At 48.1% G+C, this 26,818-nt stretch overlaps 2 protein-coding genes across 5 annotated transcripts in view; one reads left to right on the plus strand and one right to left on the minus strand.

The window, feature by feature from the left end:
- IFT43 (intraflagellar transport 43) overlaps positions 1–18,875 on the minus strand; it is a 114,952-nt gene extending 96,077 nt beyond the window's left edge. Inside the window, exons 1-4 of one of the 4 annotated variants that reach the window (XM_040226034.1) lie at positions 18,213–18,875; positions 15,174–15,227; positions 14,959–15,037; positions 11,890–11,982 (exon numbers count right to left, since the gene is read on the minus strand). In XM_040226034.1, the coding sequence (XP_040081968.1) occupies positions 11,890–11,982; positions 14,959–15,012 (147 nt within the window). In that variant the 5' untranslated portion in view covers positions 15,013–15,037; positions 15,174–15,227; positions 18,213–18,875. Of the gene's footprint in view, positions 1–11,889; positions 11,983–12,561; positions 13,154–14,958; positions 15,038–15,173; positions 15,228–18,212 lie in introns of those variants that run through there. The other 3 variants (XM_040226036.1, XM_040226037.1, XM_040226035.1) reach the window with 3 other exon arrangements.
- A 985-nt stretch (positions 18,876–19,860) lies between these two features.
- Positions 19,861–26,818, plus strand: part of TGFB3 (transforming growth factor beta 3) — a 24,469-nt gene continuing 17,511 nt past the window's right edge. Inside the window, exon 1 of the mRNA XM_040226040.1 lies at positions 19,861–21,350. Within this exon, the coding sequence (XP_040081974.1) occupies positions 20,873–21,350 (478 nt within the window). The 5' untranslated portion in view covers positions 19,861–20,872. The remainder of the gene's footprint in view (positions 21,351–26,818) is intronic.

The raw sequence follows: 26,818 nt of genomic DNA on the forward strand, positions 1-26,818 counted from the left end.
TCACCCTGCTTATTTAACTTCTATGCAGAGTACATCATGTGAAATTCTGGGCTGGATGAAGCACAAGCTAGAATCAAGATTGCTGGGAGAAGTATCAATAACCTCAGATATGCAGATGACACCACCCTTATGGCAGAAAGCAAAGAAGAACCAAAGAGCCTCTTGATGAAAGTGAAAGAGAGTGAAAAAGCTGGCTTAAAACTCAACATTCAAAAAACAAAGATCATGGCATCCAGTCCCATCATTTAATCACAAATAGATAGGGAAACAATAGAAACAGTGAGAGACTTTATTTTCTTGGGTTCCAAAATCACTGCAGATGGTGACTGCAGCCATGAAATTAAAAGATGCTTGCTCCTTGGAAGAAAAGCTATGACCAACCTAGACAGCATATTTAAAAGCAGAGACATTACTTTGCTGACAAAGATCCATCTAGTCAAAGCTATGGTTTTTCCAGTAGTCATGTATGGCTGTGAGAGTTGGACCATAAAGAAAAATGAGCACCAAAAATTGATGCTTTTGAACTGTGGTGTTGGAGAAGATTCTTGAGAGTCCCTTGGACTACAAGGTCCAACCAGTCAATCCTAAAAGAAATCAGTCCTGAATATTCTTTGGAAGGACTGATGTTGAAGCTGAACTCCAATACTTTTGCCACCTGATGTGAAGAACTGACTCATTAGAAAAGACCCTGATGCTGGGAAAAATTGAAGGTAAGAGGAGAAGGGGATGACAGAGAATGAGATGGTTGGATGGCATCACCAACTCAATGGACTTGAGTTTGAGCAAGCTCCAGGAGTTGCTGAGGGACAGGGAAGCCTGGGTGCCGCAGTCCATGAGTTCGCAAAGAGTCGGACACGACTGAGTGACTAGACTGAGCAGGAGGCGTGAGGCAGTGCCCTGGGGCACTGACGGAGCCAGAGGAAGCGCTGCGTGAATGCTATTCCCAACCATGTGATCTACCCCCAGGATGATGTTCCCGCCTACACAGCAGGCAGCCCCAGAGATGGGTCAGCGAAGCACATGGGCCCAGCTCCGAGCGAGAGTTCAAAAGTCGGGCATACGGAACGTGACCTGAAGACGAAGTGTGGAAAACACATTCCTTGTGAACGGGTCCACAGTGGACTCCCCCGTGTTCCTCTCTGAACGACGTTGTCAGAAGCATCATTCAACCCAGCCCGTTGGAGAGGGAATACGAAAAAGGCTGAAAAATGTGACTAATCTAGGAAAGTTATTTTTGTGAGAAAGAAGAAAAAATGTCACCAAAAAGGGTCAGCAGATAACCCTAGCTGGGCTGAAAATAACTGCCCGCTGGCAGACCAGTCAGGAATAGGCGGAGGGCAAGAGACGTAATACAATGTGCCAGGGGAGCTCCAGCTGAGAGGAGCTGCTGGGGGATGAGGAAACTGGCCTAATTTGGGAACATGAGCCCAGCAGCATTGCTCAGATTCCTGCAAGAGAATCTGGCTGAATTTCAGTTCTGCGTCTTGGGAGGAGCACCAGAGGGATGGTGGCAGCAGCGGGGTTGCGGGGCCGGAGGGGCGGGGGGAGGAAGAGAAAAGAGAACAGCTGTGTCTCAAACGCTTTTCCAGACAAGTGGACGAATAAGGATGATCAAGTGAGAACTCACATCCTCGCCAAAAGGATTCCAAGAGGAAAACCCAAAAGTCTCTCAGCTCCCTCCAAAAGGCTTTCTCTATACTGGGACGTCTGTGCATCTAACCATCCAGGAGGTAGGAGAAGTTAGGTGGTGATTAAGCACCTGCCTGGAAGGAGAGAGAGGAGAGTCACGTGTTAGCTGAAGGACTGTGGACAGGTCACTCGACTCCTCGAAGGCTCGGTGTCCTCGGAGCTAAAATGAGACCCATTTCAGGAGTGACCACAAGGCATGTGTGTGTAACTGGATGCTGTGTGTAATAGGACGGTGTGTGTAACTGGCAGCTGCTCCAATGTCAGCTATCACTATTATTATTACAAGGACAATCTGCAAAATGGAAGCTAAGCTACAAACTGGTCTAGACCCAACTGAGAAATACTCATCCAGAAGACAGGCAAGGGAATCCCCTGGCAGTCCAGTGGTTAGCACTTTGTGTTCTCACTGCTGAGGGCCGACATTCATCCCCTGGTTGGGGAACTAAAATCCCACGGGCCTCACCAGGCAGCCAAAAAACAAAAACAAACAAACAAACAAAAAAAAACAAAAAAAACAAAAACAAAATAAAACAAAACCCCAAACAAAAATCAGGCCAGTCCTGAGAGGTTCTGCCACGAGATTTCTCTTCCCCAACCTCAGTGTACGGCAGTGTCACTTCCCAGGAGAAAGTGTCCAGGTCTTTTCTTGAGGTTGAGTAGGCACGGTATCATTTGAACTGATGCACGGTGAAGTTCAGGCACAGAAATCCAGTTTGCTGCCCAGGGCTGCTCTTCCAGAGAAAGTTATTCACTACCGATGTGGAGATCCTTATCAGGGCACCAGTTAAAGTGTCCACAGTTGTAACACCAACCTGAATTGCTAACTGAACCAGGCATCTAGTGATCTAAGCCTTATTGGTGACAAGTAGCAAAAACAAACACACACACACACACACACACACAGAGGGGTGCAGTCATAAACCTTCTAAGTACTTACAATTTCTTGAGAGGTGCCTGTGTGTGGGGACCTTTACGTGCATTACCTAATCTGACCTTTGCAACAACCTGAAAGAAACAGGCAGGACTCTATAGTCAGCTCCGAGCGAGTAAAACTACTGGAAGAGCTCATCTTTCTGCCTCATCAGTATGATTAGTATGATTAGATAGGTAAATTCTTCCAAATTTTTGAAAAAATTTATAGATTGACCAAGCAACTAAAGAGAACTTTCCTCTTCTTTCAGAGAAGGAGGAAGAGTCTAATTACCTGGGCTGACTCACAGGTACTCACAGGTAGAAAATCCTGGACAGTTACAGATAAAACAGGAAGAAGGAAAAGATGGAGAAGGGACAACATTGGCAAGTGCATCAAGTATCTTGGAACTTCAGGGCGTACAGATTTTCTCTGCACTCTATACAACCCCAAATTAGAAAACTAGAGAGGAATGTGGATTATTTTTTCTTTTTTTGGCTACTAAAAATAATTCTTTCCTTTTATACCCAAGCCTACAAGAAAAAAATCTTTGCATACATCTTTTTTTAATTGATACGTCATAAATTGCCTACTCAATGATTCCTCTTCTCCCTAACCCCCCAAACCCTAACGTGATGGGTATGGCAACAGCTGAAAAACTCCTTTGAAATTTAAAGTGGTTTTAAGACCTAGTTCTGACCGATGACATGTAACTAGGAAAGTCTACTTGGTGAAGTCTCTGGCTATCGCTTTCCTGTCAAGAAGGCGCACAGTTTCTTGGTAGGACCCTGGACTCTTCCCCTCTTCCCTCTCTCCTCACCTAGAATACAGATCAGATCCGTGGGGAACGACCGACTATGATGCCAGCAGTCATGAGAACGCATTACAAGCTCCAGAGGGCAGAGCAGGCGTCCAGAAGGGGCGAGGGCGACACAGGATCCTCCCCTGTGACCCCACCTGCCCTGCCCACCACTGGACTTCTTGCTGTGAGAAAAACCACTCCCGTCTGCTCCAAGCCCTGCGGCTGAGTTTCTGATGCGTGCAGTCACATTTAATACCCATAGATACACAAGGATACCTGGAAAATCAATCCATCCTAAAACAGCAGGAGTTTTAAACTCAAATGGAAACAGGAGTCAGGCAGATCAGATGTGAGTAAATCTGACCAGGTGTATTCAAGTAGGAAAGGATGAGCTGGAGAGGGCGGGCCATGTGAAGCAAGCACCGCAATCAGCTCAGGCCAACTGCTGCCAGGGGCAATGCCAGCCCGGCATTCCCATGGGCCAGAACTCCTGGTTTCAAAAAGGAGCCCCAAATCCGGATTTCCACAGAAAGTTTCCTAATTTACAAAAGATAACACCCAAGTTTAAAAAATGCTTGACTCTCTCCGGATCAAAGAAGACTTGACTATAGGCTAAGGTTAGCCTGAAGGCCACCAGCTTTCAACCTCAGTAGAGAGGGTTAAGGCACAATAATAGAATACCCAAGCTCTGGAGAGATAATAATATAATGAACACTTCTGTGTCAGACTGGGTTAAGGGTTTACTTTACACATGCTTGTTTTTTCTTTCTGGCCACCCTATTCAATTCCAAAGAAAGGCAATGCCAAAGAATGTTCAAACTACCACATAATTGCGCTCATTTCACATGCTAGCAAGTCAAGTTGGACTCTTTGCGACCCCATGGACTGTGGTCCATGGAATTCTCCAGGCCAGAATACTGGAGTGGGTAGCCTATCTCTTCTCCAGTGGATCTTCCCGACCTAGGAACTGAACCGGGGTCTCCTGCATTGCAGGTGGATTCTTTACCAACTGAGCTATCAGGGAAGCCTACAGGCTAGCAATGTAATGCTCAAAATCCATCACACTAGGCTTCAGCAACATGTGAACCAAGAACTTCCAGATATTCAAGCAGGATTTAGAAAAGGCAGAGGAATCAGAGATCAAATTGACAACATCTGTTGAATCACAGACAAAGCAAGAGATTTCCAAAAAAAATCTTCTCCTGCTTCATTGACTACACTAAAGCCTTTGACTATGTGGATCACAACAAACTGTGGAAAATTCTTAAAGAGATGGGAATACCAGACCACCTTATCTGCCTCCTGAGAAACCTGCTTTCACGTCAAGAAGCAACAGTTATAACCGGGCATGAAACAACAAACTGGTTAAAAATTGGGAAAGGAGTATGTCAATGCTGTATATTGTCACCTTGCTTAATTTATATGCAGAACACATCATGTGAAATGCAGGGCTGGATAAATCACAAGCTGGAATCAAGATTTCCGGGAGAAATATCAACCATCTCAGATATGCAGATGATACCACCCTAATGGCAGAAAGTAAGAGGAACTAAAGAGCCTCTTGATGAAGGTGAAAGAGGAGAGTAAAAAAGCTTAAAACTCAACATTTAAAAAACTAAGATCATGGCATCTGATCCCATCACTTCATGGCAAATAGAAGGGGCAAAAGTGGAATCAGAGACAGATTTTCTTTTCTTGGGCTCCAAAATCATGGGATGGTGACTGCAGCCACAAAATTAAAAGATGCTTGCGCCTTGGAAGAAAAGCTATGACAAACCTAGACAGCATATTAAAAAGCAGAGACATCACTTTGCCAATAAAGGTCTGTATAGTCAAATATATGATTTTTCAAGTAATGTACAGATGTGAGAATTGGGCCATAAAGAAGGCTGAGTACCAAAGAATTGATGCTTTTGAATTAAGGTGCTGGAGAAAACTCTTGAGAGTCCCATGCACAGCAAGCAGATCAAACCAGTCAATCCTAAAGGAAATGAACCCTGAATATTCATTGGAAGGACTGATGCTGCAGCTGATGCAAAGAGTCAACTCATTGGAAAAGACCCTAATGCTGGGAAAGGTTGAAGATAGGAGGAAATGAGGGTGGCAGAGGTTGAGATGGTTGGATGGCATCACCGACTCTATGGACATGAGTTTGAGCAAGCTCTGGGAGATGGTGAAGGACAGAGAAGCCTGGTGTGCTATAATCCATGGGGTCACAAAGAGTCGGACGCAACTTGGCAAATGAATGACAACATTTTACCAATGAGGAAACTGAGGTTTGAAAAGGTTAAGAAACTTGCTGAGCCATTGAGCTAACTTGTGGCACAGACAGGATTTCAGCCCATGGCTGTCTGATCTCGAGGCCTGTGTCTGCCAGGGGCCAGCGTGAGGAACTCCGCCATGGCAAAGGTCATGAAGAAGGAGGCTTGGTATACGCAAAGGCGTGATCAAGCCTCAGGAAACCCCCTGTTCCCGAGCATCTACCCCCAAAACCAGAGTCTATCTACTTTACTGTTTCATGCTCTCGCCTATACCTCTGACTTTATGGGGGGCTGTTCCCCACTGGGTTTCTTGGAGAAGGAGTAAATGTGCAGCTCCAAGTCAATAAAAATTCCTGGGCATGACAAGAGTGTTTCAACTTAAGGGACTCCTCTGAAGGTTATCTAGCCCGCCTGTATAGGTTCGTCAGGCCACATGTGATTGTTTATAGCCTCCCAACCTGAGAGGCACGAGATGTTTTAGACTTACTAAAGGCAAATTCTTTTGGGAAGTTAGAAATTATCAGTATAGTGGGTCGGTCAGGAATTATATTTTTCATTTGTTGTGCCAATAATTGCTGCTAATTCCCTGCCCTGGGTGTGACAAGGGTTTCTCAGGTCAAACCTCTCTGCTGACAGACTAGCTTGTGTGACAGGATTATCCATACTCCTGCCACTACGCACATGATTGTTTACTACCTCTCAACCATAAACAGCACAGAGAGTTTGGAGTATTTTGAAAGTCTTAATTAGCATAGGGCTTTTCTCATTGTTGAGTCAATGATTGCAGCCAGGCCTCCATATCCTTAGGTACCTGGGAATATATTAATCAATGTATTTGGAAGATAGAAAAGGAAATATAGTAGTATTTAAGGTTGGCAATACTAGACTTTTTGAATTAATAAAATTTCTCTTTTGTAATAGATCACTGTACTTTGTTATAAATCAGTGTCCTTGCTATGTAAAAATGTAACTTTATCACTATCTTAAGACTAAAAAAAATAAAGACTAAATAGATCTAAAGGGGAACATTGGTGAAGGGTTTTCATTTGTTGGGCTGATGTTTGCTGCTAAATCTCCATATTCCCTGCCCTTATAATGAATATAGCTAACATATAGGAGAAATAATTATTAACCTTTAAGCATATAGGAGAAATAAGTATTAATCTTTAAGATGAATCATGTTAACCTTGGGTTAAATAAATTCCTTTCTTGACTGTAACTCACTACACCCTCACCCTATAGGAATGCAACTTTATTTGGAGGGTGGTGCCTGGTTTAAGAAAAAATACCCTTGGAAAAAATAAGTTTTTTGGTTATCCGAAAGAAAGGGTCGTAAAATGTCAGCAGGCTTCATGGCCAGAAGATGATGTAAAACCGCTAAGATTTTTTTATGTAAAGCACCTGATTTTGATAAAGGTCAGGACTGCTGACCCCTGCGTGACTCTGTATTCATCCCCATGTGTAACAAAAGGTATATAAGCAAACCCAAAAATAAAGAAATCGGATCAGTTTCTGGAAAGACTGATTCCCCCATGTCGCTTCTTTCTTGCTCTCCATTTTTCTGGCTGAATTCCCATCTGGTGCATGGGTACCCACCAAGCCTGCTAATTTTGCCTGGGCTTCTAAGATCGGACCGGGGAGGCCTCAGTGCCTCCTCTCCTTCGGGAGAACGGAAAGACGCCTGTGGCCTACGTAGGTGGTGATTGGTATTCCATGTAAACCAAGTTACTCAGCCTCTTTTTCTCTGCTAATTTTCTAATCCCTCTCTATCTGTAATTAAATAAGTTATTTCCAAGGACGCCGACTCTGTCCCCACCTTCGAACCACCCTGGATTCACCGGGGCTGGACCCCGGTATGTGTCCTTGTCCACCCTTTGGGAGGAATGCCCGCTGCATCCCCAAAGCAAAAAACCTGCTTCATATCGTTACTCGTCAGCCTGTGAATAAATGAGTAGCAACCCTTGGAAAGACTTCCAAATCAGTTCTAAAAGAGACCAGGCTCACATCCTCCTTCTCCACAGCCCTTCAATAACAAGAGCAAAGCTCTGTCCAAATATTCTTATTCACCACTCACTGAATGAATGAACGTTTGTTCTGTGCCTTTAAGTTTATTAAAGTGCTTTTAAACGCATATCTCACTTAATCCTCACATCAACCTGGTGGTGTTGTTACCACTGTTTGACAGATAATGAAACGGAGGATTAGAGAGCTTAGTGGGTTTGTTCAAGATCCAGGCAATTAGCAGAGTCCAGGCTCGAGCCCTGGTCTTTCTGATGCCAAGCCTGCGTTCCCTCTATTTCAGCAGACCGCTGCCAGACTTCCTGTATAAGTTCCCCGCCTGCCGCCTCACTTTAAAGTCATCATTTGGGATTCCTCTGATGGCCCCGTGTCTAAGACTCCACACTCCCAATGTGAGCCCTGGACAGGGAACTACAGCCTTCACGCCCCAACTAAAAGTTTGCTTGCCATAACTAAAAGATCTCAGACAGGTTGCAGCTAAGACCAGGCGCAGCAAAACAAATAATATTTTGAAAAATTAATAAAGTAAAAAAATCATCATTTGTTTGAAATAATTCCTACATGACTCTAAAGTAACTCCAGGACTTCCCTGGTAGTCCAGTGGTTAAGAATCTGCCTGCTAACGCAGAGGACAGGAATTCAATCCCTGCTCCAGGAAGATTCCACACGCCACCGGGCAACTAAGTGCATGGATCACAACTACTGAGCCTACATATCACAACTACTGAAGCCTGAATGCTCCAGAGACCGTGCTCTGCAACAGGAGAAGCCACCGCAATGAGAAGCCCGCATACTACAACCAGAGTAGCCCCTTGCTCGTTGCAACTAGAGAATGCCCGTGTGCGGCAACAAACACCCAGTGCAGCCAAAAATAAAATAAAATAAATTTTTTTTAAAGTAATTGCAGTATGTCTGACAGTCCCCAGGTACCATATTTATGTTTTCGTGAATAGCTTCATCCTAGAATATACTCAGTGAGAGGACAAAAATAAATATATCAAGTAATATATTCAGAACTGGAATGTAAATGGGCACACACACACAAGTCTTGGAAATCTAATTTTAGAAAGAATCAGTCAAAAAGTCCCACACAGCACAGTGTGCATCTGGCCTGAGGGAGGCTGCCCACACTGCTTTAAACCTCAATTAACTCAGGGAGAGAAGGAATCCTGGAATTCTTACTGGCATTTTGCTGTCAGAGGCACCAGGTAGGTGAAGAACAGAATGACTTTTCATCATGTTCTCCCAGAAAAAATACTAAGGCCCAGAATTTTTTTTTTTTTTTAAAAAAGAGTACATGGCTTGGTGGAAATAAGTAGGTATTCCAAAAAGGCTGACATGCCGATAGGTGCATTATTCTGGAGTTAGGTGCTCACAGCCCTGACTCTCACCTGAGCTAAGGAGAAGGGAAGTGGGTAAACCTGCCTAGTGACCCCAGCCTGGAAGCGGATCCGGGGTGGGGGCCACAAAGGACTTCAAGGCCGTCAGGACATCCCGGCCCATCTTGGGCTCACTCACCTCGCCACTTAAGGTGGCTATAACCTCCTTCACAATGGGGTTGGCTTGTAATTAGCCTTCGTGAGTGCCAGGAATCATGCAAGTGTAAGTTCCATTACTGTATGGGATTTGTCTCTTATTCACTGAAATATGCCAAGCCCCTAAAACAGTGCCTGGCACACAGTAAGCATCAATAAACTCTTGTTAAATAAATGAATTAATGCTCTGGGTGTGGGATGGATCATCCCTGGCCCACAGGCTAAAGTGGCCAAAGGCCAAGAACAGACGTCCATTACCCTGGTCACTGGCTGGTTCATCTTCTCTTCACAGACATACACCACTGCAGTTCAAGCTCCTTGAGATCCAGGGTTGGGTCTGATATCTCTTCTTTCGCTGTCTCCCCTCCATTGTACCCCTTTCACTATGCCTCCAATGTACCACTATCTGCCACTCCAACCCTGTAACACTCTTCTTCAGCGTCCAAGGACCCTCATCACACACTATGAACTTCACCCCCCACACCCTCTGCATGCCTGCTCTGTGCCAGGCACTGTGATAAACAAAGGGGACAGGGACTTCCTTGGTGGTCCAGTGGTGACTGGACTCTGCGACTGCCCTGCAGGAGGCACAGGTTCAATCCCTGGTCTGGAAACTAAAATCCCAAATGCCAATGCAGCATGGCCAAAAAAAAACCAAAACACCCCTCGCCTTCCAAAAGGGAACATCTGAGGGAGCCAAGAACATAAACAATTAGAATACAATACAGCGGGTTGGCCAAAAAGTTCATTTGAGTTTTTCCGTGCACTCTTATGGAAAAATCCAAATGATCTTTTTGGCTAATCCAATAAGCTCTATAAAGGAGGCGCTTCCTTTCCTTGTGACTTCCCTGGTGGTTCAGACGGTAAAGCGTCTGTACAATGCGGGAGACCTGGGTTCGATCCCTGGGTCGGGAAGATTCCCTGGAGAAGGAAGTGGCAACCCACTCCAGTAGTCTTGCCTAGAAAATCCCATGGATGGAGGAGCCTGGTGCAGGCTACTGTCCACCGGGTCACAAACAGTCGGACACGACTGAGGGACTTCACTTTCATGGTCAAAGTCACAAACTGACAACCTCAGGCCTAATATAGCCCATATAGTGATTTAATTTTTATAATTAGTCAATGATCTCTAAAAATGTGTTGCTTTTACATAAAATTTCAGACTGCCAGAGTCTCTTGGAAAATCAGAAGAGCTGGCAGTACAGAATCTATATTCTCCGAACCTCAGCGGCTGTGACCAGGTAGTGGTTACCCCAGGTGTGGTTACATGTGGCCTCCAGAGTCCCTCCCCAACCTCTCCCTACTGACTTCAGACCATGAGGCCAAGGGTCGGCCGCCAGTTTTTCCGTGTTGGCGTGGCTGTTATCTGGGGTCACCTGGGTGGCTCAGTGCTAAAGAATTTGCCTGCCAGTGCAAGAGAGGCAGGTTCAATCCCTGGGTTGAGAACATCCCCTGGAGAAGGCAATGGCAACCCACTTCAGTATTCTTGCCTGGGAAATACCCTGGACAGAAGGGCCTGGTGGGCTACAGTCCATGGGACTGCAAAGAGTTGGACACAATCTAGCAACTAAACAGCAACAAACAATTGTTATCTGAGAGGGAAACTGCTTCTCTGTATCCCTATTTCTATCATCAGTGAGAAAATAGAAGGGAAACTGAAAGGCCCACGTGGAGTGCTTGAAGCATGGTAGAGAACTTATTTCTGATGAAAGTGAAGGATATTCCTACTTATGTGATATGTAAGTCAAGTGTGTCTGTCTTGTCCCCAGCATGCTGTGCTCACGTACCTACCTGGTCCATCAGGCCTCCCAGCAGAGCTGCCCTCATAAACCCACTGCAGGCTAATGAGCTGGGCAACTGAGTAGCCATGTTGCCTGTTGTCCAGAAACTCACTCTCTAGTGAGCCAGATACATAAACGGAAAACAAGGGCCTACTGTGAGTAGTTCTCTAATGGGTACGATGGCAATTGAGAAGTACGAGCCCTAAGTCAGTCTGGAGAAGTGAGGAAAATCTGACAGTGAGAATTACCCTGAAGCCAGCTCTAGAAAAGGGCAGAAGTTTCTTCAAACAGGGCAGAGGAGGGTGAAAAGAAGTCCTGAGTAAACTGCCAAAAATAGTGCTCTGGCATCAAAAGCATTGCTCATCAAGATTACCCACCCTCCACGGAGAAGCTGGATAAATTCCCACGATTCCAGGCCACTTGGAAAAGCTTCCAAGAAAGCAAGGCCAGTACCAGTACGGGTTCCCTTCCCGCCTGAAAACTGTAGAAAGCGCAGGTCACCACTGAGAACAAAACGTCCAGTTGTGTAATTCAACTTTACGTCACCAGCATGCCTCACTGGCTTTTATCTGGCAGGAATAAAAACCCGGATTTTGGCTGGATTTTGAAAGCTCCCAGTCCCTTGCTTCAGTTAACGTACAAAACTTCTTCACTGAGAATATAAAGCAATGCAGAGAAACTACTCTGGCATCAAAATAAAACAGTTACTCTTTCATTTCTTGCTAATAAGACAAAGGCTGGGGAAGGGAATTCCCAAATCAAGATAGGAGGAAGGCTGACATTAAAGAAAAAGAAAATAATAATAATAATATGGAAGGCCAAATCCTTGCTCATTGAGTAATTGCCAACTGTTAAGAGCTGAAAACCTTGTCAGAATTTTTTTAACACCCACCTCTGCAGTCAGAGTTGAAGAGGAATTCTTGCCACTGAGATGATTCTCGGCTTGGGCGGACTCCTGTTGAGCTCGGCGCCCCATCTTGGCCCCCTGTAAGGAGATGAGGGGTGCTGCTGACTCAAACATCTCTGAGCCACTATGAGGAAGACAATTCTGCCAAGGTAAGCAAGGACTGGATTTCTGATGACATGGGGTGGATGGGATTTGAGCAACTTGAACTTAGAAAATGCTCCAAACCCTTCAAACAAAAGTGCCCAAGGTCAGTTCTATGTGGTAGGGCAAGAAACCCATGCACTGATCACTTAGAAAATGCTCCAAACCCTTCAAACAAAGTGCCCAAAGTCAGTTCTATATGGTAGGATAGGAAATTCATGCGTTGATTACAATGTTTTCTTTCAATGGCCATAGAACTATTCTACCCAAAGACATGCAGCTAGAACTTCCTCTAGAATGGACAGGGAGCTCATGCCACAGCTCAGGCAGAGTGTGGCCAAGGCTCCCATGTCCTGATGTGGGATTTCAGGAGGGCCTAATTTCAAAGTTGCAGCTTGGCATGAAAATAGTTATCAAAAAGGTGTTTGGTGGGGGAAGAAATTCCATGGAAACTGAAACCAGAGAAATACAGATAGCATTTCCTTTGACGTATATGCTAATTGGATTTGCACTTACAGACATTAAAGGAAAGCTCTTACAAGAATTTTCTGAGACATCAGCTCTGGGAATCAGAACACTTCAAATTCTGAGTCATCAAAGGACCCATCTGCAGGTGTTTCCCAAAGCCCTCCTAGGGTGGAGGGCTCCATCTGTGTCTCCAATGCCTCCCAGCACATACAAACATTATTTGGGCAGACTGGAGGGTGTTAAAATATTTATATTTTTCTTTTCTTGTTCTTTAAAAAAAAAAAAACACAGCATTTTTAGATCTCATCTGATGTAGCTTCATTTGATTTCACAATAATAGGGGCTCAGACTGAGGCCATTTTACAAATGATGTAATTGAGACCCAGGAAAGCAATAAAGTGGCAGATAAACATAAGAGCAAAATCTTCTGCCTTCAAATTCTGAAGGCTTTTTCTGTGCCCTGCTGGAATTTCAGTTCTAAGATGTTTTAAGAACTGACTGCATCAATAAATTGACAGAAGTTACATGACAGCTGCAAAAAAAACCATTATGTAGTGTTTACACATGAAATTCTAATCAATCATTTAGATTTCAGGAATGACAGAAACAATATTCGGACACTAAGCAGCTCATTTTCTTCCCAAGGTAGACAATTCTACTCCTTCACCTGTGGCTGCCCTTTTCCATGTATGATAACATTCAGTTCAGTTCAGTTCAGTCGCTCAGTAGTGTCCAACTCTTTGCAACCCCATGAATCGCAGCACACCAGGCCTTCCTGTCCATCTCCAACATTGGCTATCTTTGAATATGGCATATTACACGGAGTGACTGTGGTCAAACAAAACTTCAAGGATATTTATAGATGGTTTATAGATGGTTTCTCTAGTATATTTGTCAAGGATTTTAAGGTTTTAAATTTTGGAAGACCCTGTATAAATCCATAGGGATGACTGGTAGAGAAACTACATTACTACCTGGTTTTATATATTTTAAATGTATGGTCTCTTTATAGCCCATCTTCCTCCACTGAAACATAAGCCCCATGAGGGCAGGGGCTTAGTTTTTCTTTTCACTGTTATATTTCTAACACCTAGGACAATCAATGCCTGATACACAGAAGGAGCTCAGTAACTATTTGTTGAGAGAATAAATGAGTAACTACACTCATTTTCTCCTGGTACTAAAAAAGTACACATATCAGGAAAGGCCTGATGACATAATATTCTCCTTGGTCAGTCAAGCAACCTGCTTCTTTCTAGAACAGTTTGCTCCCATTCCTCATATCTCCTCTCTAGCAATTTGGAGGCTATCCGATGTTACTACGGCACTTCAAGACATGCAGAGATTCCACAGCAGAAACTAAAGTCTTGTGGGCCAATCTTTTGTGACCCTGATCTTCAGTAATTTTAAAGGTAAAAAGGCTTGGTGAGGCCGTGATGGAATTAAGACACACACACACACCCAACTTGGGTCTTGAATCTAGCTCAGTTATCTATATATATACGTGCTAAGCCGCTTCAGTTGTGCCAGACTCTTTGAGACCCTATAGACTGTAGCCATTCAGGCTCCTCTGTCCATGGGAGTCTCCAGGCAAGAATTCTGGAGTGGGTTGCCATGCCCTCCTCCAGGGAATCTTCCCGACACCGGGCTATAACCTTGGGTAAATCACGACCTCAGAAGCAACAGCCGCTAACCTCTTCTAATAACTCAGCATATGCCAGCTGATGTGTTAAATGCTTTCCAGGCACGTCTCATTTCATCTTCACCTCCTTGAAGGAGACATAAATCTCCACTCTCGAGATAAGGAAATTGAGGTTAACTTTCTTTAACCCATGCAACAGCTTTACACTCCCTCTGACCTCTGGGCTCCCCACCTCGCCTCCGGCCACGCCCTCGCTCTTTAAAACTGAGGTAACGCCCATCTCCCCTGGGGGTGAGTGGAAAGAAAGGCTCTCCCTAACTCCTTTCCCTTCTTCCACTCTGAAAACAGTACGGTTTTTACTTCAACTCTGGGCATGACATGGCCAAGGGAAAAAGCTCTAGCATGAGTGCAAGTGTGACCCTCGCCAGGGCACCTCCAGTCACTCTCAGATCTATCTGTCCATCCTTGGGAAGTTGGCAAGTTGGAGCTCCAGAGAGCGGAGAGAAGCTGGGAAATTTCCCACCGTTCTCACAGGCCGGCAGGGGCAGGATCTGTTTTCCAGTCTTTGAGAATTTTAAAGAAAGCAAACCCTAGGCCAGCAGCGGAGCTCACCGCTGCCCCAGGGGCGGGGCGAGGGAGGCCGCCTCCTCTCCGGCCTCACCCCCGCAAGGCTCAGAGCCTGCTGGCTCCTGGCGCCAGGGACAGGCTGGGCCGAAGCGGCTCAGAGAAGCCAGGGCCGGCGGGGTCGCCCCTCCCCACCCGCTAATTCCTGGCCCCGATCCCCGCCCCGAGTCGGTCCTCACGGAGGTGGCCGGGCCGCGACGCCGCTCCTCGCCTAGGTCCAACAAGTCCTCCATCTCTGCGGCTGCCTGACGTCACTTCCTGGAAACCCAGAGGCTCAGTCGCGTCCCTGACGACGGCTCCGCCCTTTCACTCCAAGACTTAAAGGGTCCGCTTCATTGTTTCCTGGAGTGTATGTGCCATCCTCAAATTTAAACCAAATCTTTCCTAAACCTACCTTTTATGACATTTGGAAGGAATCTCCACATATTAAATCCTGATGAGGGTGCTCCTGTGGGACAGTGAAAAGTTTTAGTCTTTAGAAACTGCCTACCTCTGTTCAGTTGAGTCACTCAGCCGTGTCCTACTCTTTGCGACCCCATGGACTGCACAGCACACCAGGCCTCCCTGTCCATCACCAACTCCTAGAGTTTACTCAGACTCATTGAGTCGGTGATTCCATCCAACCATCTCATCCTCTGTCGTCCCCTTCTCCTCCCGCCTTCAATCTTTCCCAGCATCAGGGCCTCTGTTCAAATAGGTAAGTTGTAAGGTGCAAAGCACTACTATTAATAGTAGTAATTATTCTTATCCTTTTCATGTGTATAGCTCTTGTCAATGTACAGAGGAACTTCACAGTTATTAGTGCATGGAAAATGCATAACAACTGTGTAGGAGACAAGATAAGTTATTGGACTGACACCCTGAGGGTCAGGTGCTAATAAATGACTTATGATGAAAAGTGCAATATACCTAATTTCTGCCTTCAAGAAGTTGACAGAGCAGTTGAACCAACACATCAAATATAACTTTCAAAAGTACAAATAACCCCTCCAAGCCCCCATGAAGTGAGCAAAAGTAGTATTTCTATCCAACAATTGAAGACAGGGAGGTGCAGAACAGTACCTTGAGGAAAACCACCTGAGTATTAAGCAGCAAAGCCACGTGCTTTTCTGACACCAGGTCTTACTGGTGTTTTTCTCTGGTGTGTATTACTGGGTGCCAGCCAGTCTCCTGGGCCAGTAGAGGAAGATGGTCCCCAAATTCCCAGCCTAATGGGACTATCGAGTTGAGTCTTCATTGACTCTACATGTAAGGTTCCCTAATTCAATAACACTGACCAATCCTTGGTACTGGGGACTGCCAGCTGGGACCCCAGAACTTGAGTTCATGCCCTGAAAGTGAAGTGTCCCCAGCATCATCCTAGGCGTAAGGCTTTAGATGGCTTCTCAAAAGCAAAGACATGTAAAAGGGCTTACCAACCCTAAAACTGGAATGTAGGATTTCTTCAATCCCTAATAAATGATTAGGTCCAACCATTTATCCACACGTTCACTGGGTGGGGCTATGTGCTAGCATGCCCGTGACAACAACAGTACTGTCTGGATGTCAGAAGAATTGAAACTTCATCCTAGCTCAGCTGATACCTACCTGTGTAGCCCTGCAGAACTTTCTCAGCTTCCTCCCTTGTGGTGACTCTTAGAGATTACCCCTAAAACCTTTTACTCATGAGTTCTGATTCTCATTGAGAGTAACACCCTGTTAGATTTTAACCTGAATAAACATTCACTGCCAAAGATCTAAGATGGATGAAATAAAGGCTTCAGTGAAGCCCTTGTTCCCTTCTTCCTTGGTGCCAGATGAGGAAGAAGGGATTAATCTTAGGATTTTCCCATTTCTTGTAGTTGCTGTCAAACAGTAATCAATATGGAGGCTGCAAAGAATAAAGAGCTTTATTGAGGGGGTGGGGGTCTGAAAATTGCAATTCAGGAGACACAGATTCTGGTAAAAATCAAGAGTGTTCTAGGAAAGAGGAACAGAAAGGAAATTACAAAGGCAAAGGCCATGAGGCTGTTCTCTGATGCAAGAAAGGAAATATTTGTCTTTAAGGAATCAAGAGTTGTTTTAGAGTAAGGGTCTGATGTGAAGAACCGATTCATTGGAAAAAACCCTGATGCTGGGAAAGATTGAGGGCAGGAGGAACAGGGGCCAAAAGAGGTTGAGATGGTTGGATGGCATCACCGACTCAATGGACATGAGTTTGAGCAAGCTCCAGGAGATAGTGAAGGACAGGGAAACCTGGTGTGCTGTAGTCCATGGGGTCGCAAAGAGTCGGACAGAACTGAGCGACCAAAAAACAACTGATAAGTAGACAGGATTTCACAAGTTATTATAAGATAGGGGTCTGATAAGGATCTTGAATTTCTGGCAGATCTTCTGGATGCCTTCATTAGGACAGTCAGTGGACAGAAGGTTAGGTTTTACCCAGGCCGAGACTTGCATACTTCATACTTCCTTAATGGCCTTCTGGTTCCATTTGAGAGAGCTCTTTTAGCAATACCGACTCCATTTCTATTTTCTTTTCACTTTTTATAGCCACACCACCATCACCAGTTTCCAAACCTTCACTCCCACTTCTTCCCCAAATTCCTGAAAGCAAAAGATGCTCACTCTGGGCAGAAGGAAGCCCTGGAATAGTGGCTTCCAAACCTTGCAGAGCACCTGAATCACCTGTGAAGTGTGTTAAAAAATACATGTGTTAGAGCCCTGCCCTGTAGACTCTGATTGGTAGAGGTGGTATCCAGAAGGATATAACTTTAATAATTTTCCCTCCCATTTTGCAAGTATTTAGAGGTCTCAGTAAGGCCTTCTCTGATTTTAAATTGCAACATCCCCTCAACCTGGGCACTCTGTCTTCTCTGGTTTATTTTCCACCATGGCAGTTACCTTTTATCACACCACATTATTTACATATTTTAATTCAGTTATTGCCTTCCCCATGGTCCTACCTCCACTTCTAGAATGTAAAGTCCTTAAGGGAATGATTTGGTTGGTTTTGTTCACTGCTGCCTCCACAGAGCCTAGAACAGTGCCTGGCATATAGTAGGTGTCAAAAATATTTTTCAAATGATAGCTGAATTCCAGAGGAAATAGAGCATAATATTTAAGTGCACTGGAGGAGGGCAGGGCAGCCCACTCCAGTATTCTTGCCTGGAGAATCCCCATGGACAGAGGAGCCTGGTGGGCTACAGTCCACGGGGTCACAAGGAGTTGGAAAGGACTGGGCGACTACACACAGCACATTTAAGTGCATAGATGTTGGCAATAGACCTCCTGTGTCCCAATCTCAGTGTTGACTCCCCCTGATTATATGACCTAAAAGTAATTCAAACGCAAGTTACTTTAACTTTTTACACCTAGGATCCCTCATTTCTTATGCAAATAAATGTCTTCCCAAACCAGAAAGCCCGTGTTAAATATCACCTCCACCACTCACAAGCAGTGAAGCCTCTTAAACAGGTCTGTCTCCATTTCCTCAACTTAAGCTGATCAACCACAGCCCAGGGGATGCAGAGAACGTCCTTTCCGTTAATGTCCTGGGATCCAGGGTCAGGAAGGCGAAGTGGGATCGGGTGGCGGGGAGCAGCACCGATTCCCTGAAAAGCGATCAATTCGGAGATTATCCCGTGTCGGAGCGGGGTGGGGTGGTGGAGGGGTGAGTGGGCAGTGGGGTGGAAACGGCGCGGGCATTGTGGTTTGAAGTTTCACCTTCCGAAACTTATGGTGAGAAAAGACCTAGAAATTTAGGCTGAGAGAAGGAACGAAGGCGGAGGAAAAAAAAAAAAAACCCTCCCCTCACCCATCTGGGAAATGGGCTCGGGCCAACTGCTGACTCCGCGCTGGCTGGCGCAGCTCCCCGCGGAACCCTCGGCCGGGGAGGGAGGCCGCGCACATCTGGAGGACATTTCTGCGAGAGCGACGGCGGAGCGGGGCTCGGGGAAGGGAGAGGTGCCCGTGTGCGCACGTGGGGCCCGGAGAGAGAGAGAGGCTGTTCCCCAGGGCACCCCGTCTCGTTTCTCCTCGCCCTCTTTCGAGCCCTTCTCCCCAGGTTCCCGGCATCACACACCTCCCCAACCACCCCCGCAGACTTCCCCCCTCCAACAGCCCTCTCTTCAGCTCCCCCTGCCTCCAGCCCTCCCCTTCAGCTCCCCACCAGCCTTCCCCCCGCCCCCCACCCCCGCCTCCCAGCCCTCCTGCTCCTCCCTCCCTCTCCCCCGCCCCGAGCTCCCACCCATCCAGCCCTCCCCCCATCTAGCCTCCCCCGATCCAGCCCTCCAGACCTTCGCGGCTCCGACCCACCGAGCCTCTGTCACTGGCGGTCTCGCCTCGCCAGGGGGCACCCTCGGTCTGCCGGAAAACGCCACCCCTTTTTCAAGGCCCCTGGAGCATCTCCAAGCTTCCGGGAGCCACCCGACTCCACAGTCTTGTCAATGAAGAGTCGGGGCCAGGATAGCTGCGGGGCTGAACCCAACTCCAATCCCGGTCCGAGACCGGGCGTCAACCTCTCCCACCCCAGCCCCGAGGGGTGGGCACGGCGGCCGTGCCCAGGCCCCTGCCCAGGGTCCTGCCAGGCCGGGGGACGGGGGACTGGGGTGGGGGGTGCGTCTAGGAGGGAGCAAGAGACCCGCCGAGGAGAAGACCTCCTGACAGCTGGCGTGAGGGCGAAGGAGTTTGGGGGAGAAGGAGGGGAGGGGATTCATCGGCCGTAACTTTCCAGAAAAACAGTCAACGTGTAGCCGGAGTGACTCCAAGGGGCGGGGGGGTGAGGGGGGAGAGAAAAAGTTCAGTTACCACGTCGATCGAGCGGGACTCGCAAAGTATTTTTCAAATGGGCTCGGCTTTTCCTGTGCCTGTTTAAAACATTAAAATCGTGCAGCAAAGGAGCCTGCGTGGTGCTCGGGTGGGGGCCCCCCCCCCCCGCCCGCGGGCCCGGGGGGGGGCCCGGCGCCGGGGGGGGGCCGGGGCCCCCCCCCCCCCCCCCCCCCCCCCCCCCCTCTCTTCCCCCCCCCCCCCCCGCTCCCCCCCCCCCCCCCGCCCCCCGCCCCGGGGCCAGAAACGTCATGGGAGGGAGGTATAAAATTTCAGCAGAGAGAAATAGAGAAAGCAGTGTGTGTGCATGTGAGTGTGTGCGAGAGAGAGAGGGGGAGAGGAGCTTGAGCGAGAGGGAGAGGCAGAGAGAAGCTGGAAGGAGAGAAAGGGAGGGAATCCGAAAGCCAAGTCCAAGGGCATGAGCAAGAGAGGCGAGAGATAGGGGAAGAAGCCTGAGAAAGAAGGAATAACAGCTTTCCGGAGGAGGCGTGCAGTGAACTGGCTTCTATTTTATTTGTCTTTTCTTTTCTTTTTTATTTTTTTAAAGAGAATCAGGGAACAGAAGCAGAGGCCGAGGGAGAAGACGAGGTGCTGGTGACCTGGGCGTCCAAGTGGATTAACTGGGGATGCTCTCCAGGGGCTGTACCCGCCCCTGCCTTCCAATTGCAAACATAAGCCCACACCCCAGCCAATGAAGATGAGAGGCAGCGTGAACAAAGTCATTTAGAAAGCCCCCCCACCCCCAGGAAGTGTAAACAAAAGAGAAAGCATGAATGGTGTGCCTGAGAGACAAGCGTGTGTTGCGCTGTGCCCCACCTTGAGCTGGGCCAGCAGCCGCCTAGCCCTGCCTCTCCCCACCTACTCACTGGTGATTTTTATTTTTTAATAATTTTTTTCTCTTTTCTTTTCCATCCTCTTTTCTTACTCTCCTTCAGGGCCAGGCAAGGATTTTGATTTGGGGACCCAGCCATGGTCCTTCTGCTCCTTCTTTAAAATTACCCACTTTCTCCCCATTGCCAAGCGGCGTTTGGCAATATCAGATATCCGCTCTATTTATTTTTACCTAAGGAAAAACTCCAGCTCCCTTCCCACTCCCAGCTGCCTTGCCACCCCTCCCAGCCCTCTGCTTTGCCCTCCACCTGGCCTGCTAGAAGTCAGAGCCCAGCAGAACCTGTTTAGACACATGGAGAAGAAACCCAGAGCTTCACGGCACACAGTCGGCTTCTTCGCGCTCAGGGTTGCCAGCGCTTCCTGGAAGTCCTGAAGCTCTCGCAGTGCAGTGAGTTCATGCACCTTCTTGCCAAGCCTCAGTCTTCGGGATCTAGGGAGGCCGCCTGGTTTTCCTCCCTCCTCCTGCACGACTGCCGGGGTCTCCTCCTGCCAGGCCTTGTGGCCTTTCTCCCCGGCCCCCGCCTGAAGATGCACTTGCAGAGGGCCCTGGTGGTCCTGGCGCTGCTGAACTTTGCCACGGTCAGCCTCTCCATGTCCACTTGCACCACCTTGGACTTCAACCACATCAAGAGGAAGCGGGTGGAAGCCATTAGGGGACAGATCTTGAGCAAACTCAGGCTCACCAGTCCCCCCGATCCATCCGGGTTGGCCAGTATCCCCATCCAGGTCCTGGATCTTTACAACAGCACCCGAGAGCTGCTGGAGGAGGTGCATGGGGAGAGGGGAGACGTCTGCACGCAAGCAAACACCGAGTCGGAGTATTATGCCAAAGAAATCTATAAATTCGACATGATCCAGGGGCTGGAGGAGCACAGTAAGTCCAGATTCCCTGCTGGGGGTGTCTGCTCTGGAGGGTCTGAGCTGGGGTGGGGAGCTCCACAGAGGTGGGGGGGTGCCTAGCAATGACCACAGGGCAGGGTGCCCCGGGTATGCCCCGCACCAGGGATTGGGGGACACACGAGGTGCGATGCGCAGCTGGGGCTGGGTGGGTGAGGAGGGGGAGGCAGAGCCATTCTGCTCAGAGGCCAGTGCTGCTGGGAGGCCAGGAGCCCTGGAGTTGAGCGGCGTAGCGGAACTCACATCACATCGTTGAGGGATTTTAATTTGGAGTGACACTGTCCCATTTTTGTGCTGTGGCACGTGTGGTCAGACAGGTAACTGGAAGCGCGCAGAGCAGTAGAGGGGCAGGGCTGGGCGCTCTTCTAAGAGAGCCCGCGCGGTTCCAAGAGGCTGGAGACCTTGGTCTCCTCCCTGCTGTACACACCTCATTGTGACACGTCTCACGTTCCGTTTTTCCAGTTCTGGGAAAGAAGCGTATACCTGCCCCCAGTTCATGTCTTGTCCAGCTTCTTGAAGCCCAAGCAAGAGGCAGCCCCTGATTGTTTGGGCCCTCGGTCCACGCCACGCATGCGACCCACGTGAGCTGTGTGCGTGGGGGGAGGGGACGCACCTATGTTCTCACGGCTGTGTGCTTGACAGCGACGCGTCATCCGGTTTTGTCCCATAGATGGACTCGTGTGCACAACATGGGCATCCTCCGGGCCCGTGGACGTGGGGGAAAGCAAGGATGTGACTCCGGACATGTAGATGGCTGCTGGCAGCCCTTTTGTGTCTGCGTGTCAGGGGAAGAGAGGGTGGGAGGTGTGGCCGTGGGTGCACAGGGGACATGTCTGGGAGCGTGTCTTCCCAGGAGGCTCCTGTCTGTGCCGAGAAGCCGGGAGGCTTCTGGGTGAGCCGTCTGTGTGTGTGTTTGTACACGTGTGGAAGTCATGTGTGTTTACTGAACGGGGATTTAAAAAACCTCAATACAAGAGAGAGAGATTTGGCAGATGCTGAGAAACTGACAGCCCAGGAAGGAGGAATGTGAACCGGCTCACAGGCCCAGGGACTCTGGAGCAGCACTGTTTGCTTTTCCTACCAGCAGGTGTCCTCGACGGCCCAGCTACCTTAGCCAGGCTCACCTGGGAGGGGGCCGAGTCGGGAGTGGGGGTGGGAGAGTGGGATGGAGCGGGCCAGGTGAGGGTGGTCCGCTGGGGCACCTGGATAGAGAGAAGGAGGAGTGGGCAGCCCAGGGGTGCACCAGCTCTGGAGGAAGGTGTGGAAGGCCTCGCTGGGAGCTTGCCCGTGCCAGACCCAGGAGCCTGTGGTTACTGGCGAGGGGCACCCACTCCGGTTTCCTGTGGCTGCCTTGGGAGGTAGCTTCCGTGTGGGGCAGAGGCCGGAGAAGGAGGTGCTCCCTGCCCAGGGTCCTCCAGGCCGGGCTGACTCCTGCTCTCCCAGGGCCTTGTGGTTCCCAGCAATACCAGCAGCTGAATGCCTGGACAAACCCCCAGTGCCCTGGGCACCCACAGAGGCAGGAGGTGGTGGCCAAACGTGGGAGGAGGGTGGAAAGCTGAGACCTGCAGGAGAGATGTGAGGAAAGTCCAGGGCTAGAGGGAAGGACTGGGACCTTAAGGATCCGGGTCAGGAGGAGGAGTCCCAGGGAGGAGGAATTCTGAGTCACCCGGGCCCACCCAGCCTGGAATCCCAAGCTGAGAACGAATGAGCCAGAAACATGCAAGGTCACACAGGTGCCAGTGGACGTATGTGCAAAGACTCAGAGCACAGTTAGTGGACAGCCCTAGGATCTACCAGGACAGGGTGGCACGGATGCTGGGCTGCAGCAGCAGGACCTTCCTTGAAACTGCAGTAGGTGAGGGTGGCCCTGGGGCCACGGAGCTGTGATCAGGCCGGGAGGAAGCCTGGCACAGGGAGCAGGAGACTACTTGGGATATCACGGAAGATCTGGGGCCCCACGGGACCCGAGCGATGCCAGCGAGGCTTGCAGGTGCAAACAGGAAGCAGGCCCAGACTATGCAGCTGCTGGAGGTGACACAGAGGCTGAGCAGACGCAGGCCCGGCCCGCCCTGCAGCTGGTCAGGTGCTGAGCCAGCCCCAGAGAGGCAGACGCACAACGCACGCTAATTATAAAGAAGGCAGTGGGCAGATGCAAACATCTAACAGATGCCGAGAGGGAGCAGAGAGCCACCCTCCAAGGCCTGGGGTGAGGGAAGCGTGTCTAGAACTCACGAGGTTGGGCTGGGGTCTGAGTGCCAGAGCCCTGGCTGCTGGACTGATGGGATTCCATCCCTTTCACATCTCATCACTCCCAGCCCCTTCTGGTACCCAGTGGGACAGGCTCTCAGAGGACGGTGGCAGGAGGAGTTGGGGCACGCAGACAGAGGTGCATGGAGTGCAAAGTGGAAGAAGGACTAACCACCAGAGGCACAGAAAGGGCACCAAGGTGAGAGCAAAGAGGATAAGACCGTTCTCTGGCTCTGCCTGTCAGATGGGTAGCTTGATTTCCCTATTTTCCAGATGAGAAGACTGTAATGTGCCTCAGTTAAGTGAATTGCCCCTAAAGAACCATGGTTGTAGCCTAGACATCCTGTCTACAGAATGCATGCTGTTAAGCACTAATGCAAACTGTAAAAATACATATTGTAAGTCCTACCTTTAACCTTTAGGCTCCAAGAGAACTTTGGTTTATAATATGGATGCATTGGTCTTCCCTGGTGGCTCAGACAGTAAAGAATCTGCCTGCAAGGCAGGAAACCCAGGTTCCATCCCTGGGTCAGGAAGATTCCCAGGAAAAGGAAATGGCAACTCACTCCAGTATTCTTGCCTGGGAAATCCCATGGACAGAGGAGCCTGGTGGGATCACAAAGAGTTGGACATAATTGAGTGACTAACACACACACACACACGAATGAATGAATCACATTTTAGACACACACACACACACACACACACACGAATGAATGAATCACATTTTAGACCAAGCAGGTAGGCATAGGAACCTGTAACCCTGGTGACAGATTGCATAGAGGGATCACTAGGTGTTTTCTTTCTTAGCTCTGCCTATTTTTATGACTGGGAGATTCATATAGCCACAGACATTCTCCTGGAAGTGTTTGCTTTATCTGCTGAAGAATCCCAAGCAGGTTAAGCAGCTACACTGTGTGGAAGTGAGCAAATCACCTCTCTGACCCTCAGTTTCCTCATCAGTAAAGTTAACCTCTAAACTGCCTTCCAGCTGAAATAGTTCTATTGGGTTGGCCAAAAACTTCATTTGGGTTTTTCCAGAAGATGTTACAGATAAACTTTTGGCCTACCCAATATATATATATATATATGGGATGATTCAGCAGATCTCTGCTGGGGAACTGAAGACAAGACTCTTATATATATCTTATTCTTCTATAATTCCCCAGGATTTTGCTATGGGAAGTGGGTGGAGGCTTTCTCTGACCCATGTGGTGGGGACCCACACATCTTTTTTGGTTCTTTTGTCATCCTTGTTATCAAGATTTACCAGTGTAGGTGTTGTTTTAACTTCTGGCTTGTAATTATCTGTGTCTGGCAAGAGACTCTTGTTTTTATCCAAGGTCTGGCGCTGAGACAACCAGCAAAACCAGAATTCACAAGCAAAGAGAGAACTTGCATCTCTTTTTAAAAGACTTCTTTTCTGGATGCTACTCTTTTCTGGATCTCTTTTTCTGGATGCTACTTTTAGATCATGTTCATTCTGAAAATTAAAAGATATTTCCTATTGAAAGAACTCATTTGTTCCAAGTGCCAATGCCCTCGGCCCGCTAGGTCAGTGTTTTTCTAAGTGTGGTCCAGAGGTTAGGTAAATGTGAAAAATGTGCATTCCCAGGCCCCAACCCACCCTTACAGAGTCAGAGTCTCTGGGGCGGGGGGCAGTGTCATCTTGGAGAATCTGTATCTTTAGCACGCTCCTTATTGATTTGTAAGTGCACTGATGCTTAAGACTCAATGAAAGAGGACAAAACCCTTCCTTAGAGGGGCTGCAAACACAAATGCCTACAGAGGCCAGGCAGCTGATGCAGATAATCTGGAGGAAAAGCGGCAGCACAGGGACCACAACAAACTGCACAGGACACTTGGCCTCAGGTTCACAGAGAGAACAGGCTGTATAGAGGAGGCTGCCGGGAGGGGCCTGGAAAACCCCATGAAAAGATGGCACCCGCTGCTCAGCTCCTGCAGATTTCTGAATTTGGGAATGTGGGTCCAATTCGACTAGATCTTAACTGCTTCCCAGAAGAGCAGAAAATCTGAATCTTGCCATGAAATTTCCCAGTTTTTAACCTACCTGGGCTTAAAACATTTGTGACTTCTAATTCAGAATTTTACAAAATGATGCATTGGCCAAACAGTATTTTAATGAGTTGACATTTAAAGGGTACATCCTTAAAGCTGTGGTTTATCAAACTTCCAGGGCATCTGGATGCCACAGTACCCTTTGCAGAGCACTATAAACCATGGTTCTCAATCTTGGCTACATCTTAGGATCATCTGGAAGTCTTTTAAAAAAAAGAAGCTCTGGACCCACCCACGCTCCAACGAGGTCATCGGAATCTCTGGAGAGCAGGTCCAGGCATCATCTGTTTTTAAAACTCTCCAGGTGATTCTCGGGAACAGCTGGGATGGAGGAACACCGCCACACTGATATATGTAGTCCCATCATTGGAGCCAGCAGCAGTTTTACTAGCAGAAATGATGGACACAGCAGAGGCACATCTAGGAGCCCAGGTGTCTGAAACATTAAAAAAAAAAAAAATGCACGGTCTAAACATGGTCAGCTGTTTCCAGGTTTTTCCATGAATACTCTGCATGAATATTCTTTGTTTATTTTTCTTTCCCTATAGCAAAAAAGGAGAAAATGGCACCCATTAATACATATACTTTGTGTGCAATGGAAAAAGTTGGTCATAATTTGTCAAGGTGGACCCCCTCGTCCAGCTTTCAATAATACTAGTGTTCTGCAGAAGCAGGGCTTAATCACCAAACTGACTGGGAACTGGCTTTTGTCTGAGGCTTAAGTTGGTACTCTAGGCCAATCCTGCTATGTTTTGTTGGTGAGACCATCCCTCGGGTAGATGATCTCTGAGGTCCCCTCGAACTTTCAGATTCTCTGTTTCAGTAAGTGAGGTCAGAAGACCTGGGTTCAAATCCACCTCTGGCACCTACTAGCTGAGTGATTTTTTAAAAAATCTTTACTAATTTGTTGATTTTTGGCCATACTGGGGCTTTGTTGATGTGCGGGCTTTTCTCTAGTTGCAGTGAGTGTGGGCAGCTCTATCGTGTTGGTGTGCGGGCTTCTTTTGTCCCAGAGCACAGGCTCTGGAGTGCGTGGGTTTCAGTAGTTGCAGGGTGTGGGCTCAGGAGTTGCGCTGCCTGGGCTCTGCAGCGCAGGCTCGGGAGTTGTGCTGCCTGGGC

Source organism: Oryx dammah, unplaced genomic scaffold (genome assembly GCF_014754425.2).
Source record: "Oryx dammah isolate SB20612 unplaced genomic scaffold, SCBI_Odam_1.1 HiC_scaffold_26, whole genome shotgun sequence".
Classification (NCBI taxonomy): Eukaryota; Metazoa; Chordata; class Mammalia; order Artiodactyla; family Bovidae; genus Oryx; species Oryx dammah.